Source organism: Papilio machaon, chromosome 6 (assembly GCF_912999745.1).
Source record: "Papilio machaon chromosome 6, ilPapMach1.1, whole genome shotgun sequence".
NCBI classification, from domain to species: Eukaryota; Metazoa; Arthropoda; class Insecta; order Lepidoptera; family Papilionidae; genus Papilio; species Papilio machaon.
This window is the reverse complement of record NC_059991.1, coordinates 699,865-715,422: the sequence shown is the minus strand read 5'-3', so window position 1 is coordinate 715,422 and position 15,558 is coordinate 699,865. Positions and strand designations below refer to the sequence as shown.

Genomic DNA, 15,558 nt, shown 5'->3' with positions numbered 1-15,558 from the left:
CGTAGTGTTAGTTACACTATTTACATGTAACTCAAGGACGGCTGAATCGATTTGACTGAAAATTGGGGGGCAGGTAGCTTAGAACCAGGAAACGGACATAGGATAATTTTTACCCCGTTTTCTATTTTTTATTCCGTGCGGACGGAGTCGCGGGAAAAAGCTAGTTGTAAATTAAATCAAATTATGTATTAAATTCATTAATTTATTTAATATCAATATTTTCGTTCATTAGTGTGCGTTAACCTTTAAAATGTGGGTTGACAGGACCTAATTAACGATCGGGTCGGGAAACGAAGCGAAATTGATTCAACTGGAGTCATTTCATACGCCAACTCAATTGTGTCCACCCTTTAACCTCTACGCCTCACCAAACGCCCACCTTCAACATTTACTACCACGTTGAATTTTTAAAATGAAATTTTACAAGAAGTAAGTTCAAATTATTTTTAAAGCAGAGGCGTATTTTAATTTTCAGCATTTTTTTTAAATCATCGTAAAGTAAAAAAAAAAATTCTCCGTGTATTGACTCTGATCACTTAATAGACGACTCAAGTAACCATCGATATAATTTACGTCGTCGTTGTTTCAAATTCGTTTTTATTATTTTATAAAAACATTTAAAAATTTTAAAAACAAAGAAACGTACTAGACCATCAATATTAGATGTTTATATTTATACTAGCTGTCGCCCTCGACTCCGTCCGCGCGCATTTAAAAAATGGGGGGGGGGGTATGAAAAATAGATGTTGGCCGATTCTCAGACCTACTGAATATGCTCACAAAATTTCATGAGAATCGGTCAAGCCGTTTCGGAGGAGTACGGGAACGAAAACTGTGTCACGAGAATTTTATATATTAGATGAAAAATAACGGCAATAAAAGTTCAAACAATTTTAATCGTTACCAACTGTAAAGCTTTCTCTCTACAATATGCGCATGACAGCATTGATTAAACGTAAAAATTGATTGTACGGTATAAAAAATTCATCGGAATTTTTCATGAAATGTAAATAAAAACTCACCTCGCCTGGTGCGCTGATTAATTGGAAAAGCAAACGCTACGTGCATCCGCATTAAGTATGACAACAGCCGATACAACTACTCGGCCAATAACATCGAATCAATAATGCCCGCTATTGAAATATCCATTATGAAAGGTAATTAGGTATTTTATTCCCTTTTTTATAAGGAAAGGAGGGGAAGTGGTTCTTAACGAAGAAAGGTATATATAGGACGGGATAATAGTCTCTTAAATTCATTATTCAAAGTTTGTGAAGATTACCATCAAGTGACACAATTTCATAGCTACAACACACAGTTCATGTCACATTGAAATTATTGTAATGAAGCGCTAATGAATTAAATAGGTAAAAAAAAAATTGAGACCTTTTCAGAAGTTTTTCATTTAGCAAGCTGATTACGCTACACTCAAATAATTCACTCAACATTTCTGTACGGGGACGACATGAGTTTCGTCTTCAAAATCGATCTATCCGTTATTTCGGACGCCTCAGTCCGCTCAATACAAATCTAATATATAAAATTCTCGTGTCGCGGTGTTTGTGATTAAACTCCTCCGAAACGGCTTGACCGATTCTCATGAAATTTTGTGTTCATATTCAGTAGGTCTGAGAATCGGACAACATCTATTTTTCATACCGCTATTAAGTTTTTTTTTAACTGCGCGCGGACGGAGTCGCGGGCGATAGCTAGTATGATTATATAATTCCAATACATATCAGCCCCATCAACTGAGCCATGGTAGCTTAATTATGAAATTAGTAATTATTGCCGGCCGCCTGTTTACTCGACGCGTATTGCTGATTATTGATTCAATTAATTTACATTCATTCGTCATCATTTTCGATGCTCGTGCATAATTTCGTTTAAATGTCTGGACTTCGAATTTGTTTGTACAGGTACTTTGTAACTTGATTAATGATTGAGCTAATGTGGTTCAAAACAATACGCATTAGGTGTTGGTAACAACAAACTAATTTATATATCTACTCGTAATAATAGAACTTTACCGATGGACAGACAAAAAGGAATTTAAACCTAATAAACTTAAAATAAATTAAAAATTTTTCAATTGTTTTTAAATGGAGGTCAGCATTATAAGTAAGTAACTGGTTGGATAACGTCTGTTAGTGCAACGTAAAAGGCAATCTCATCGAAATGTCGCCGGACACGAGTCGAGTCCTCTATTTTTCTCCGCTCGCAGCTTATTCAAGCCGGAAAATTGAGTTACCCGACCGCTTAATGCCGCGGACAAACAGGTTCGCTCTCACGTAGTTCGCTTGACTTTTCTTCGTTCCACGGACATTGTCTTTTCACTTTACAGAATCGATGTAAATTGAATTCTTTTATTTACGAATCGTATCTTTGAGAGTAAAATATATGTGTAATACTGTTTTTTTTTATATTGTATTTTCAGCCCGTTCTTTTCAGAACATCTTTGTAACATTGTTTTTATTTTTTTATCTAATAATAGGGAGCCTATTATTAACAATTAGCAAAGACAGGTTTCATTATAAAGAAGGCTTAATTCTTTTTTTAAAATAAATAACGCAGTTAATGGTCCAATATGTAATAAACATTTGAAAATAAAACTTCTTCGAATCCTGGCTGAATTATTTTAATTAAAAAAAATTAGTTGTGAAAAAGATTAGCTGGGCCGTACAGCGGACCAAATTGTGGTCCATTACATTTGGGATCCTTCCAAGCCCAAAGGTTCACAGACTCAATGCTCTTACAGCTGTACAGCGGATTTCTGTAAAATAAAAATACAGTCACTCCATTTAAACAAAGGCAAAAATTTCAATGAAGTCCATCACACTACTACGAGGGAATAAATTTAAAATATTGTATTTAATTTAATCTGTGTCATAATCGTACATACTTGTTAGTGATCCTGTAAAAAGCACGTCGCTGTATGTGCGTCACTTTATCTCCGACGTCGCAGAGCAGCCGCGCCACCGTCGCCTTCCTTATCTCCAACAGTTGTTCTGGATATGAAAATAAACATAAATTTCTTCAGCAGAAAAATGTACTGGTCTTTTGATGATGACATGTGTACGAACATCATCTAAAGTAATTCTATTCTCGCGATAAGTCAAGAAAGTTAGCAATGCTTACATATTATCGCCAATAAAATAAAGTTTGAAGTCTTGACTGTCTTCTTGTCAATTTGCACAAAGTGGCTCCCAAAATTCCAGTATGAACTCACCGAAAGTGAATGCGTTTGGCCGATTAGGTCTCTCGTACCAATGCCTGTCCGATGTGATAACCCTCAGCAGCTGCTCCACCACAACGCAGTACAGAGTGGGTGGCACGTGGCCACCAGGGATCAGTTTCTCCAGCCAAATGCCAGCTATAAGGTCAATATCTTCAATATTCTCATACACCTGTCTAAGTAACTCCGCTCTCTGAAAAAAATGTACATATCTTGTTATTCTTGGTCTACTGTGGAACATAAAATTCACTTTTTATAGTAGGAGTGACCAGTCTTTTGAGTAGACCAATGTAGACGATTTCTAAACAAACTGAAATAATTAGTTGCGATTTAAGTTAGAGGGATTAATCAAAAATGCCGAGAGACTATCATTACATTCTCATAGACTAAGTACATACTTCTGGATCTATAGCTTGCAGTAGATCGTCAAATGTTTTGAAAGATTGTTTGAAGCATAACTCTCTGTATTTGATATAAGGCGGAAAACCGAACAGCCGATTCTTTGCTAAATCATTAGTCAGAAGGTCAGTCGCTCTCTGGTGCGGTCCTAAACCAATGTTGACTACCTGAAATCAATGAAAATAATTACCTTTAATCTATTAGTATGACTTAAAATATAGAAGAAGCGAATCAGGTATAACAGGATCTTGACGTGAGTTTTTAGTTTTTAATTGTATGTGTATACATTTATATTTATATTAAAATATACAAGAATATCTTTGACTTACATCGGGATCTACAATATAGTCAGCTTTCGCAGTGCCTTGTCTGAAGTTGCCTTGTGTGACATAATCTATGTTGTCATCTACACCAAAGAAACCGGTTCTTAGAGTAAGATTTACAATAGGAACCTTTCTTAAATAGTGCCCTTGAGTATCAAATAACCTGGAAAATAAATACGAAAAAAAATAGAAAAGTGTATAAAGATCTGCATTTATGAACATAAGTTAAAAGAACCAGATCCTTACAAAAACCCATAAATTTTCAGATAATTTGTCAAAGAACGAATTAATTCGACATATTAGTTACTCACTTCATATCCCCTTCCTGAGTAGTGTGAAACCAACGAAGAACAAATGGAAACTCCAGTGATATTTGAGGGATAAGATTCTCATTGTAGGAATCTCTAAATCCATTTGTGTAAGAAAGAACACCGTCTTTGAGAAGATTTTCATAACCTATATAAATAAAAAAGATAAGTTTTTGGAAAAACAACAAAAAAGAGACTTCATTATTAAGGCAATATTGATTCAAACTTTGCAAACATTTGGATTTTCTTTCAATTGTCCCAAAAACTATAGTTGTTAATTTAATTTTATATTATTTACTTACCAAATAATGCTGGTAACAATTCATAATAGAATATTTGCATAACAATAGCAATGTTGATGTCGCGCGCTGTATAAAAAAGTCTATCATCATTCCAGCATGGGTTAATTTTAGACAACGCCGTGGCAATAAAGTTATGCTGCCTCCATAGCCAGATGGTCATTAGATTTACACCAGCTAAGCTGTTAGCGCCATCTTCAGCTAGGAATTAAAATTAAAGTATTAACATAATTAAATTGCAAGTTATCGCTCTTTGGGTATTTGGATTTGGGAATTAGGTTATTGTAAATATAGTAGATAATGCATATGAATTACAAAATGCCAACATTAAGTTTAGGCATTGAAACAGACAATTTTAATAGAAGAAGTTCAACTTACGAGTGTCATGGCATCGTCCTTCTTGCGGCCTCTGATTCAAGAAACAAACTCCCAATCCAGTTTTAACACTCGGTGGCCAGATTCTTCCTTCTTCCACTTCGTACTTCAATAAACCACCTTTGAAAAGACGTCCCTTTTCAGATAGTAACTTTGAACTACTGCTATACACTGGTGATAGATCAAATGTTGGTGTTGCTGATATTATCTAAAACAGTGGTGTATTATTCAGATTTATTAAGTGTGTAATAACTAGTCTACAGTGGTAAAGTATTTCTTAGACTTAATCATATTGAATAGAACATAATTATTCACTCACAAGACAATCTAAGTTAGATTATTTTAAATTAAATTTAATCTTCTTAAATCTAATCTAAGATTTTGAAGCAAAGCGGCCTTACCTATATTTTAACCTTAAGCATCTTTTAACAAATAAATATAACTTCACATACCCTTTCAGGAACTGTACCATGTTTGATACACCCAATAGATTGAAAAGATTCAGGCCTCGTCATATTCAAGCACCTTACATCGGAGAAACGATGTACAGGGTCGTCATCGGGTATTTTGTTAGGTACGCAATCACTGTCCGTTTTGCCTTTGGCCAGGCAACAGTAAGGTTTCCATAAGATAAATTTCACTAAAAACATTTGAATATTGTTAGACGTTTAATAAATGGTGTGGTTTTTCTCCTTATTAAGTATTCATATTACTAAAGCAACACCTGTATCGTGCAAAGATAAAACATCTGCAGTCATAAAAACTAGAAAATTGGTAGAGAGCGTCGTGAATTTCTGGTCAGGTAGCTTGCCCATAGCTACCAACGTTGTTCTTAGGAACCTCTCAAGAGGCAATGACTGACCGGACTTTGACGTTCGTTTTTCAAAATCTGCAAAAAAAAACTTTGCTCAGAAAAATTTTACAACAAAATCGTGACACATACAAAATAATACATATTTAAGTTCCTGGCACGTTAGTTCAAGGTTCTATTTCTAACAGTACACCTCAGACACGTTGCTGAGAAGTAAGAGGTCAGGAGCCGTGAACATGTTAAATTGTTTCCGCTTTAATTAAACTCGATAATTGTGGTAAAGTAAAACATTTTTTATACTTTAAATAACTCTAAATTATGTTTAAGAATGTTAATGTAAGGTCATATAACATAATAAGTTACTTCCTCCTTAGAAATTTTTTTTTTTTATATCACAAGGTGGCAAAAGATCACCACGGTCACCTGAATACTCTTAAATAGCAAAGCGACCGCTGCCCATAGACATACACAATTACAGAAAGAAAGAAAGAAAGAAAAACATTTATTGCCACAAAAAAAAATCAAAAAGAAAAAACACATACATACAAGGCACAAAGTGTGGCAAAAGGGAGCCAGCTCAGCGAAGCAGGGATAGACTAAACTGCCCCTGTTTTCAGCTGGCACCTTTACAGACGCTCTACCTAACTTTAATCGACAGGGGAGAGAACGCACAGAAAGAGGATGTATTAGCTCTTACTATGCGTCTCTTTACTACACGTCCCTTCCCATCCTTTCCTGATAAGAAAAGGGTGTAGTAAAGTTATACCTCCGGCACCGAATTCGTCAGACGAAACGCGGAATTGCTTCCACTTCACGTCTGACTTTGAAAATTGACTTCCGATTAATAGGCGTCCTTAAATTGCCATTTGTATCCAAAAATGCCAAGTAACTTACTTTTATCGTATACAGGTGGCAGTAGTCTATAGGTAGGCGTGTGCGGGGCGCCCCGGGCGGGCTGGCGCAGGTTGTTGCATGAACCGTCCACACGCCGCCACTCATCAGTCACACATGGCTCGATTTGGTTTATGCACCAACTAAATAATATTATATCAAAATTAATCAATCAATTTTATAGTATCTACGCATAAATAAGTACCAAAATATTAACACTCAAATTAAATTTGAACTTTCCTTATTGTAATGGAATAGAAAATTTCCAAACAATTGAGATTACTGGCAAAGTAATGAAAAAAAAGTCACTTTCTTACTCAATAGTCACACTTATGAGAAGTGCTTTCAAATGCTGCCAATAAGTGTAACTAATGAGTAATCCAAAATTATTTAACTAAAACTTACAACGTATTATTCTGCTTGTCATGTTTTTTCACTTCTTCCAGACTAACAGGAGTACCCGAGTACGACTCATAGTACACAGAAAGTCCGTAGTTAACATAACCACTAATTATAAGTAAACAAATAAAATAATTTGACATTCTAATTAGAAATTACTAGAATGTACTTGAATTGTTTTTTATGCCTAACCACTCAGCGTTACAGTTGTTAACTATACGAATGTTAAATTATAAATGTTACGAACGTAAAGCGTGTTACATATTTAACCGAAGAATCTACACGGTTACTTGCGTTTCAAAAAAAAAAGACTAGAAAGATCCAATTTTATAACAGACTCATAGTAATTAGTTATGAATACGAAAATCTCATGCATAAACTCTTTAAAGAAACGAAAATTACAAAATAACTCACGCACTTGACCCAGACGGGTAGATAGAGAACATGAATTACAACGGCGCGTTCCCGGCACACCTTTTTCGTCTCTTTCATAATTGTACATCTATGTATGCTCGTCAACTACGGATACATTTAATATTACTCTTCTTTAGTACAACAAAAGTATTTTTGTTGTCGCACTCAGAGTCTTTAAGTGATCCCTTTTGTTTAAGAAATCTACGCTAAAATTTAGTTCGTTTCGTTAGCGACCAACTAAAGAATCTGAATGGGACATAAATAGTCATAAAGTTAAATAACCATCCGTAACGTCAACGACCTCTGCTTTTGTCTTATTACTCTAAACGTGAGTGTAACGTGTAACGTGAAATCGACAGGGTAACGCTTCAAGTCACACTGGTCACAGAGCATTAAGGATGAGCTTCAGATCCTCGTTCTGATGACGTTTGGTAATGAACTGAGCAAAATTTAAAACAAATGTAAGCTCTTGTGATGCTCGAAACACGACATTTTTTTGTTTACTTAAATTATAATATATTTTTCCTACACTTTGTTATGGACTTCAAAGAAATTTCTTTTATGTTATACTTAATTTACTGGTAAATTGTCCACTGTTACGATTGTCTCTTGCTATTGAATTCTTAGTAAAGCCGGAAAATGCATTTCCTGATTGTTGTTTTTGGACGACATCAGTCTTAAAATATATTTAAAAATAAAGTTTAACAGTAAACAATCTTTTCAGAAAAATAGTGGCGTAAATTAGTACTTTGTAATAAATCTATGCACATTTAATTTTCGCATTTTATACAAATGAATAACCAGAGCGATTAACCATTGGTTACTGAGGACAAAAATCTCTGAATCACACTTTGATAAAATAGAGATGGATGTATGTTTTATACAGGAATTTTGGTCTCAAAAACCCACGGTAAAAATGTAAGTATTGCAAAATTACTTTAAATGATACCCAATTGAAAAAAATCAACTTTGTAAACAAGAAAAGATTATGTTTTAACCATAGAACGATACTTTCACGATAAAAATTTTAAAATTAATTTCTGTTGCTTCGCGAAAGAATTTATATAAAATTGCTTTGATATCAATTTTGATAAATGGTTAGCCAATACGATGACTCGCCAGTCGCCAGTCGCCGCAGCCGCTATCATTTTTCATGACTTATTACATTTATCGGGCAACTTATCTGGGGAAGCTTCGCGTTAATATAATTCTTTAAGTGCCAAACTTCTTTGTACTAAAATGCCATTAGAAAATTGGTATCTGTCGATAAAGTTGTTTTGATCAGAATATAAGCTGGTCGTTAACAAAGAGTTCGACGACTTTTGACAAACAATGTTGAAGTTTGTGTAGAATTTATTACTATCTGATCTCGATTAGGCTAGATATAATCTTATAATTATTTTTAGCCGACTTCAAAAAGAAGGAGGTTATCAATTCGACTGTATTTTTTTTTTTTTTATGTGTGTTACCGCGAATCTCCGCCCCTGGTGGTCCGATTTTGATGAAAAATATTTTAATCGAAAGGAAGTGCTTGCAGGTGGGTCCCATTTTTTTGTTTTTTTTTTTAAATAACTAGAAGACTAGTAGATTTTGAATAAAGCTTCAAAATTTGTTGCGAAAATTAGGGACATTTTTGCTTTCAGCGCTTACGTAGGCTAAACTATAGGACCTACATAAAAATGATGTATGGCGAATTGTAGCTCTTTAAATGTGCTAAATAAAAGTCAGCGATAGCATATATCTATCTTTTATAGTTTTCTCACAATAACCATTTTTTTTCTTCAGAAACATCAATTAAATTCATGCCCTATTTCCGACGCTATTATTCGAGTTCAGTATTAACCCTTATGTAAATAAACATGCTCATTATCAAGAGAATTTAATGTAGATTATATTTGCAATTGAAACTATATCATTCTGTCTAATAGTTTAGGAGATATCGTAAGAATAAAATTACGCGGAAACGAAAAATGCTACACGAAAAGCACAATTTTGCTTTCTGGGCTTACGTAGGTCAAACTATATGACTTAAATAAAAATGATGTATGGAGTAATTATAGATCCTTAAATTTGCTAAATAACAGTCTTCGGTGGCATATATCTATCATCTATGGATGTCTCACAAAAACCATGTTATTGTGAACAAACTTCGATTAAAATGCACACGAAAAACAGCGTCGTAAGCTTACGGCGCTATTATATTATATTCGATATGAATCCTTATCCAAATAAATATGTTTGATGGCTAGAGTATTAAATGCAGATTACATTAGCCTTTAAACTATGTAATTCTGATCAATAGTTTGGTAGATATTAAATAATTAAAAACTACGCGCATTCGAAAAATGCTAGTGCGGCGCGCGGCTGGACAAAATTAAAGGCACGCTACGATGTATTAGTTCGGTAATTTTCAATTTGTATACCGATTTTGATAATTATTTCATTGTTTAAAGGATAAGTGGTTATCTGCTGCATTCTAAATTAGTTTTTGAATTGAAGTACACACATATCAAATAGGAAAGTCCTTTTCTTTATTTGTCTTAATTATGTCTTTATATGTATTAAGGAAATTTGTAATTGAACTTCAAATTCACTAAAAATTGTGAAATAAAACAAAAATTTTAAGAAAAAAAAAATAGCCGACTTCAAAAAAAAAAAAATCTCAAACAAAATGCATTCAAAAGTAACCTAAAAAAAACAATTTCAAACAAAATGCACTCAAAAGTAACCTAAAAAAACCAATTTCAAACAAAATGCACTCAAAAGTAACATAAAAAACAATCTCAAACAAAATGCACTAAAAAGAAACAAAATAATGACATGAAAACTTCTTTCTTTCTTTCTTCTCTCTTTCAATAACCCTCTAAACTCTAAAGAAAGTTCTCTTATTTCTTGTAACATGTCTATATTGTATAATTATTGTTATTTTGGAGTCGGTTTCGGCCTAAGTAGGGACATAAACGTAAGTATGTCTCATACATCTCAAATATAAAATGTATAATATTATATTTACTTCGGCCGACACCGACTGCGAAATAACAATAATTATACAATATAGACATGTTACAAGAAAGAAGAGAACTTTCTTTAGAGTTTAGAGGGTTATTGAAAGAGAGAAGAAAGAAAGAAAGAAGTTTTCATGTCATTATTTTGTTTCTTTTTAGTGCATTTTGTTTGAGATTGTTTTTTATGTTACTTTTGAGTGCATTTTGTTTGAAATTGGTTTTTTTAGGTTACTTTTGAGTGCATTTTGTTTGAAATTGTTTTTTTTAGGTTACTTTTGAATGCATTTTTTTTTCTTCAAAATGATTGAAAATGCATCGTTTGTACTTTGCTGACCTTATTAAGTTGACCCCAAAAAAAAAAAAAGATATTATTTAATTCCAAACTTACAGAGAAACGTGTCAATAGAATTACCAGTAAGTATAAAAACTGCTGATGTCAGAATTATGTAGAAGGTATAACCAAATAAATTAAATGATGCTTATACAAGTGAAGAGATCGTAAGTCACGTAATAACTCTCGTACCCTAATAACTATGAGAAGAGACTTTCCATCCGACTTAGCAATATTGTAGTTTGTCCAAACACTTGTGATGCAATAACTCGCACGTGTCGCGCCGTATCTCAATTTGATCGCCACTTATTGCCCTACCAACACCAATTTATTCAATCAAAAGAAGCCCTTATTGCAAAAGCTATAAAGGTGTTATTTCCTAAAAAGAAATTGAGTACTATTTGATTTTTTCGTAAGTATCTTATTCGGCAGATGAATTAATATCGCATGAAAGTGACAAGTTGTTGGCTGTCGTCCTCTAGTGACTCTCAATGAACAGTAAGCCTACCAGAAATATTTGGGACAAGCACTTTAATATCGCCATCGTCGCGTATGTTAAAATTAGTACGAGGTTTTTGATGTTCTTTACACCCGATATAGATGCTGCACAATTTTTAATGCAAACTTTGTCGATGGCGATACGATAGTTAGAGCTTGTCACAAATATTCATGCTTTAGGCCCACTCTTGGATTCAAAATAACTCGCAAACTTGAATGATTTATACTCATTGACCATTTTAATTCTATTAATCATAACTCGATCAATAAAATTTGTAGTACATGCTGGAGCTATAAATAATAATACATGATGGTAACCTTCACAGGTGAATTTAATTGAAGTTTTCTAATCCTACAAGGTAGAAACAAGGTAACAATTAATTTAATTAGAAGGAAGCGAGTTATAACTTTATACATTAGTTGATTTTATCCAAATTTTATATTTATAATTAAGGCAAATAACTTTTTTTTATACATTACCAGACCGTAGAAGGTCACTCACCAACTTATTACTCAAAAATACGCGTATATTTCGCGGTTTATGCAGACACACTTGCTTATGGCTAAAACAGTCGACCGATGCGACTCGTCTAAAATTTCTAAAAATTAATTAAAAAAATAAATTAGTACAAGTTTACTTACTAAAGATATGGGCTACAGTGAATAAATTTTAGAAACAAACCTTTAGTTGTTTTATTATGCTCATTCAACACAAAGTCTACCTAATAAAAACAAGAAAGTTGAACTTGTTGAACAACCTAATTATTCTACACACGACAATCAATATTAATTATATGTATTATATGCAAATTGTCTCATTAGGCAATTTAATTTGCACGCGATGGCACAATGGCTTGTAATGATCAATTATTGTAATAACTAATTGAGAAATTCCTCAGTGATCGATGGATAATTGCCATCAAACTTAAACATCATTTCGACTAAAAAGTACAAAATTATCGTTAACCTCTTCTAAAATATTTATAGGGTTTTTCAGGTGTATTCCTAAAATATGGTGAATTTAAGTCACAATTTGGTAGTCACAAGATGCTTTACCACCTAGAGCATCAATCAAAATTTGTAAAGATACACACAACTCACGCCTGTAACCCAGAGGGGTAGGCAGAGATTACAGACCTCCATTTGGTATGGGCAAATGAACCTCCACAATCCACTTTTCGCCATTTCAGGAGATGGAATGTGACGTCTTTTTTTCCTCAGGAATTCACACATATGTGAGGGTTGCATCACAATAGTTTCCTTCATCGTACGATAGTCAGATAAATGTACATATGTAAATCGAAAAACACATTGGTACATGGCGCGATTCGAACCCAGGACCTGAGGATTGCAGGTCAAGTGCTTAACCCCTTAGCCACCGGCGCTCTTCAATATTGGTAAAGATTACATGCATATTATTTGAAGAAAACATTCGATAATTTGTCCAGCAGCGTTAACAATTCCCTGAACCATCTTTACTAAAACTGGAGCAGGTTTCCTAGTTTGTAACAAAGTTAACCGTAATGAAATCAAAAGCTTCGTGACTAATTCAAACTACACTGAGGTGAAATACAATTTCAATTAATCTGTAGATGTATTGATTAACCGTTTGCGGTTTCTTGTGACAAAATCAGGCTTTGAACAATATTGTGCATTGATTAGATCGTTGCTTAACAGGTACAGCCTAAAATCCTTTGTAATATGTAAAATATTGTTGGTGATTTTAAAAGTCACACGTATTATATTACTGACGTTTAAGTATTTTCGTTATATTTCCATAAATTTATGCATGACGAAGCACACTTTTTGGTCTCGCATCGCAGATTTTCTACACCATTAAAATGTATATTACCAGAATCTTGGCGATTTGTAAAGTCATTGACATTTATGATATTAGTAGTAATTCCTCAAAATATATCTTTATTCCTTCCTGTCTTCCCCCTGGTTCATAATTCTTCTGTTAGCTGTATAACTGCGCTGAAATAACCATAATATCAGACAGAGCAAACACGGTCGACCGCAGGGTAGATTGAAATGTTTGTCGCGTCATTTAGACGAAATGTAGCGTAAGGTCAAATGGTCCGTGCTCGCTTTGAGTCCGGTCGGCCGGACGTCCTTGTATACCTACCGCTATGTTACATTACAGATCATAAGAATGATCTATACAGTGTAATTTTAAAACTACACTGTCTAATATAATCTACTTAGAAGTTAATTATTTGAAATATAAAAAGTTTAATGAAGCTTAAATCTAGGTTTCTTCAACTTCATTAAGCAGTTCAAATTTTTTTTGTAGCAAGATAAATGGTATACTAGCTGTTGCTCGCGACTCCGTCCGCGCAGAATTAAAAAAAAAATAATTAGTAACCTATGTGTTCTTCCAGACTATGGTCTGATCCAATGATCTGTGCCAAATTTCATTAAAATCCATTTAGCCCTTCCGAAGATACCTTCAAACAAACATCCTTCCATCCATCCAGCTAAATATTCTCATTTATATTATTAGGAAGATTATTAAATATTTTAATATTACACTTTTAGACGATAAGTAATTAACTAATCCAATCCACAATAATGATATCTGTCTTCCTAGACAAAGTGCATTCGCTCCGAAGAAATTCTGTAACGAAGTTTATAATTGATATCGAGAAGATCTTAAAATCGAATAATGACATTGAAATATCGATGGATCGGAATCGCCCATTACACCGCAGTCGCACAGTGCGTTATAACTGTAGCACATAATTGGCATTAATCTGCATAACTTGACTATACAGCTGTCATTAACCAGTGCATAGCGGCAAGCGCCTCTAGACAAGTTATTGCCTATTCATAAGCCTCAAAACATCAACACAATACCAACCTATCTTACACAAATGAACCTTATTGCAATGGTATAAGATTGATTTTAATAAGATCCTCAATTCAGTAGAAGCAATAAACAAGTTGTGTACGAATAACAAATACAAACGTGATTTGCGATCGATTACAAAAAGAACGTGGTAAAGTCACTTTTATTGCTATCAGATAAGGTTGTGTATTGTTTTCTCGATGTTAATATCGAAGCGTCAAAGATTATCCGTTTAATCCAAGCCGAGTGCGAAGACTTGGGTCGGCTTGTCATTGCAAACTATTTGCGCTGGTGTTCACTTGGAAGAACTCTTCATGAATACCTGAATAATTACTTTTACTTGTATTCAAATTTCCATACTGTCTTTAATTACCTGTCAATCTATCAATCGCATGTTTGCGTCTTTTAAAATTTTAAATTATAATTTATTTATGTATTCATTCCCAAGTCTTAAATGCCATCAAATTTTATTTTGGAATATTAAATGATTGTATAAAAATTATATTTCCATTTCATGTAGCGTTCTTTTGTTTCTGGATTTGTAAGAGTAATTTGAGATTTACACTTTGCTTTTGTTTTCATTGAGTTCAAGTTGTTCAAGATTCATGATTCAAATCAATGTGTTACAATTTTTTTGGGCTTTCGAACGCTACTTTATTCTCTTCTCTTTGTTAATAGGGTTTCAAATAGAATTTGCATAATTCTAAATGGTTATGCGGTGTTTTGTTTATATTATTAACGGTGCTTTATCATTGCTATTACACCAGTCGGCTCAACTGTTACTATTCATATTACTTTAACAATTGAAAACCAAAAGCCTTTAGAATCACAGGTTTTTGGATGTCTTTATTTGTTTTCTAAAATATCACTTGATAATATATCAGTTGCCTTACTATTTGTAAGTCCTATGAATGCCAAAAATGTTGTATTATTTTCAGTAACATGATTGCTTTATAAATCTTGATACAATCCAAAAAGACCATGAAGACACATCGTCTATTTTTATCTGATCGTATTCCGACTGCCGCTAGCTTACTTTATGCGAGCGTGATTACATAGCTCTTATACGAGATGATATTTAGATATGAATGTAAAGTATGCAGTCGCTGTATCGATGCTTTATATATTTAAAAATATAAAGACCACATAACATTTAGCTACCGAAGACAGATTAGCTCAAAGTCATCTAATAATTACTTAATTACCCATCTTTAGTGGCCACTTAATAACTATTAATACAGTGATGTTAGAATCAGAATTTCTGGGATATTTACTAGTACTTATCTTTTCGACCAGGGTTTGGAAACTTGGTATTTTAACTTGTGTTATTTCTGTTTATGAAACTGTAATATAAAAATATTTAAGTATACTTTCCAGCTTCAACCAAACACAGCTAAAGATCCTTAGCAAAATCCTCGC

General features: G+C 33.5%; 1 protein-coding gene across 1 annotated transcript; it reads right to left on the bottom strand.

Moving 5' to 3' along the window:
• Positions 1-2,604: 2,604 nt before the first annotated feature.
• Positions 2,605-7,261, bottom strand: LOC106710964 (peroxidase). The gene is made up of 12 exons (XM_045678347.1): positions 7,047-7,261; positions 6,645-6,784; positions 5,664-5,828; positions 5,392-5,579; positions 4,943-5,147; positions 4,568-4,765; positions 4,269-4,413; positions 3,964-4,120; positions 3,634-3,801; positions 3,230-3,428; positions 2,903-3,008; positions 2,605-2,773 (listed from the first exon to the last, which is right to left on the bottom strand). The coding sequence occupies exons 1-12, from the start codon at positions 7,181-7,183 to the stop codon at positions 2,653-2,655; spliced, it is 1,929 nt and encodes a 642-aa protein (XP_045534303.1). The 5' UTR covers positions 7,184-7,261; the 3' UTR covers positions 2,605-2,652.
• Between the last annotated feature and the right edge of the window lie 8,297 nt (positions 7,262-15,558).

Excerpts from the sequence above, each read along its gene's own strand:
- LOC106710964 (XM_045678347.1), bottom strand. The coding sequence starts at position 7,183 with ATGTCAAATTATTTTATTTGTTTACTTATAATTAGTGGTTATGTTAAC. Across the intron at positions 3,802-3,963 it reads ACTATATTGTAGATCCCGAT|GTAGTCAACATTGGTTTAGG; the intron begins GTAAGTCAAAGA and ends CATTGATTTCAG. Across the intron at positions 3,429-3,633 it reads TGCAAGCTATAGATCCAGAA|AGAGCGGAGTTACTTAGACA; the intron begins GTATGTACTTAG and ends CATTTTTTTCAG.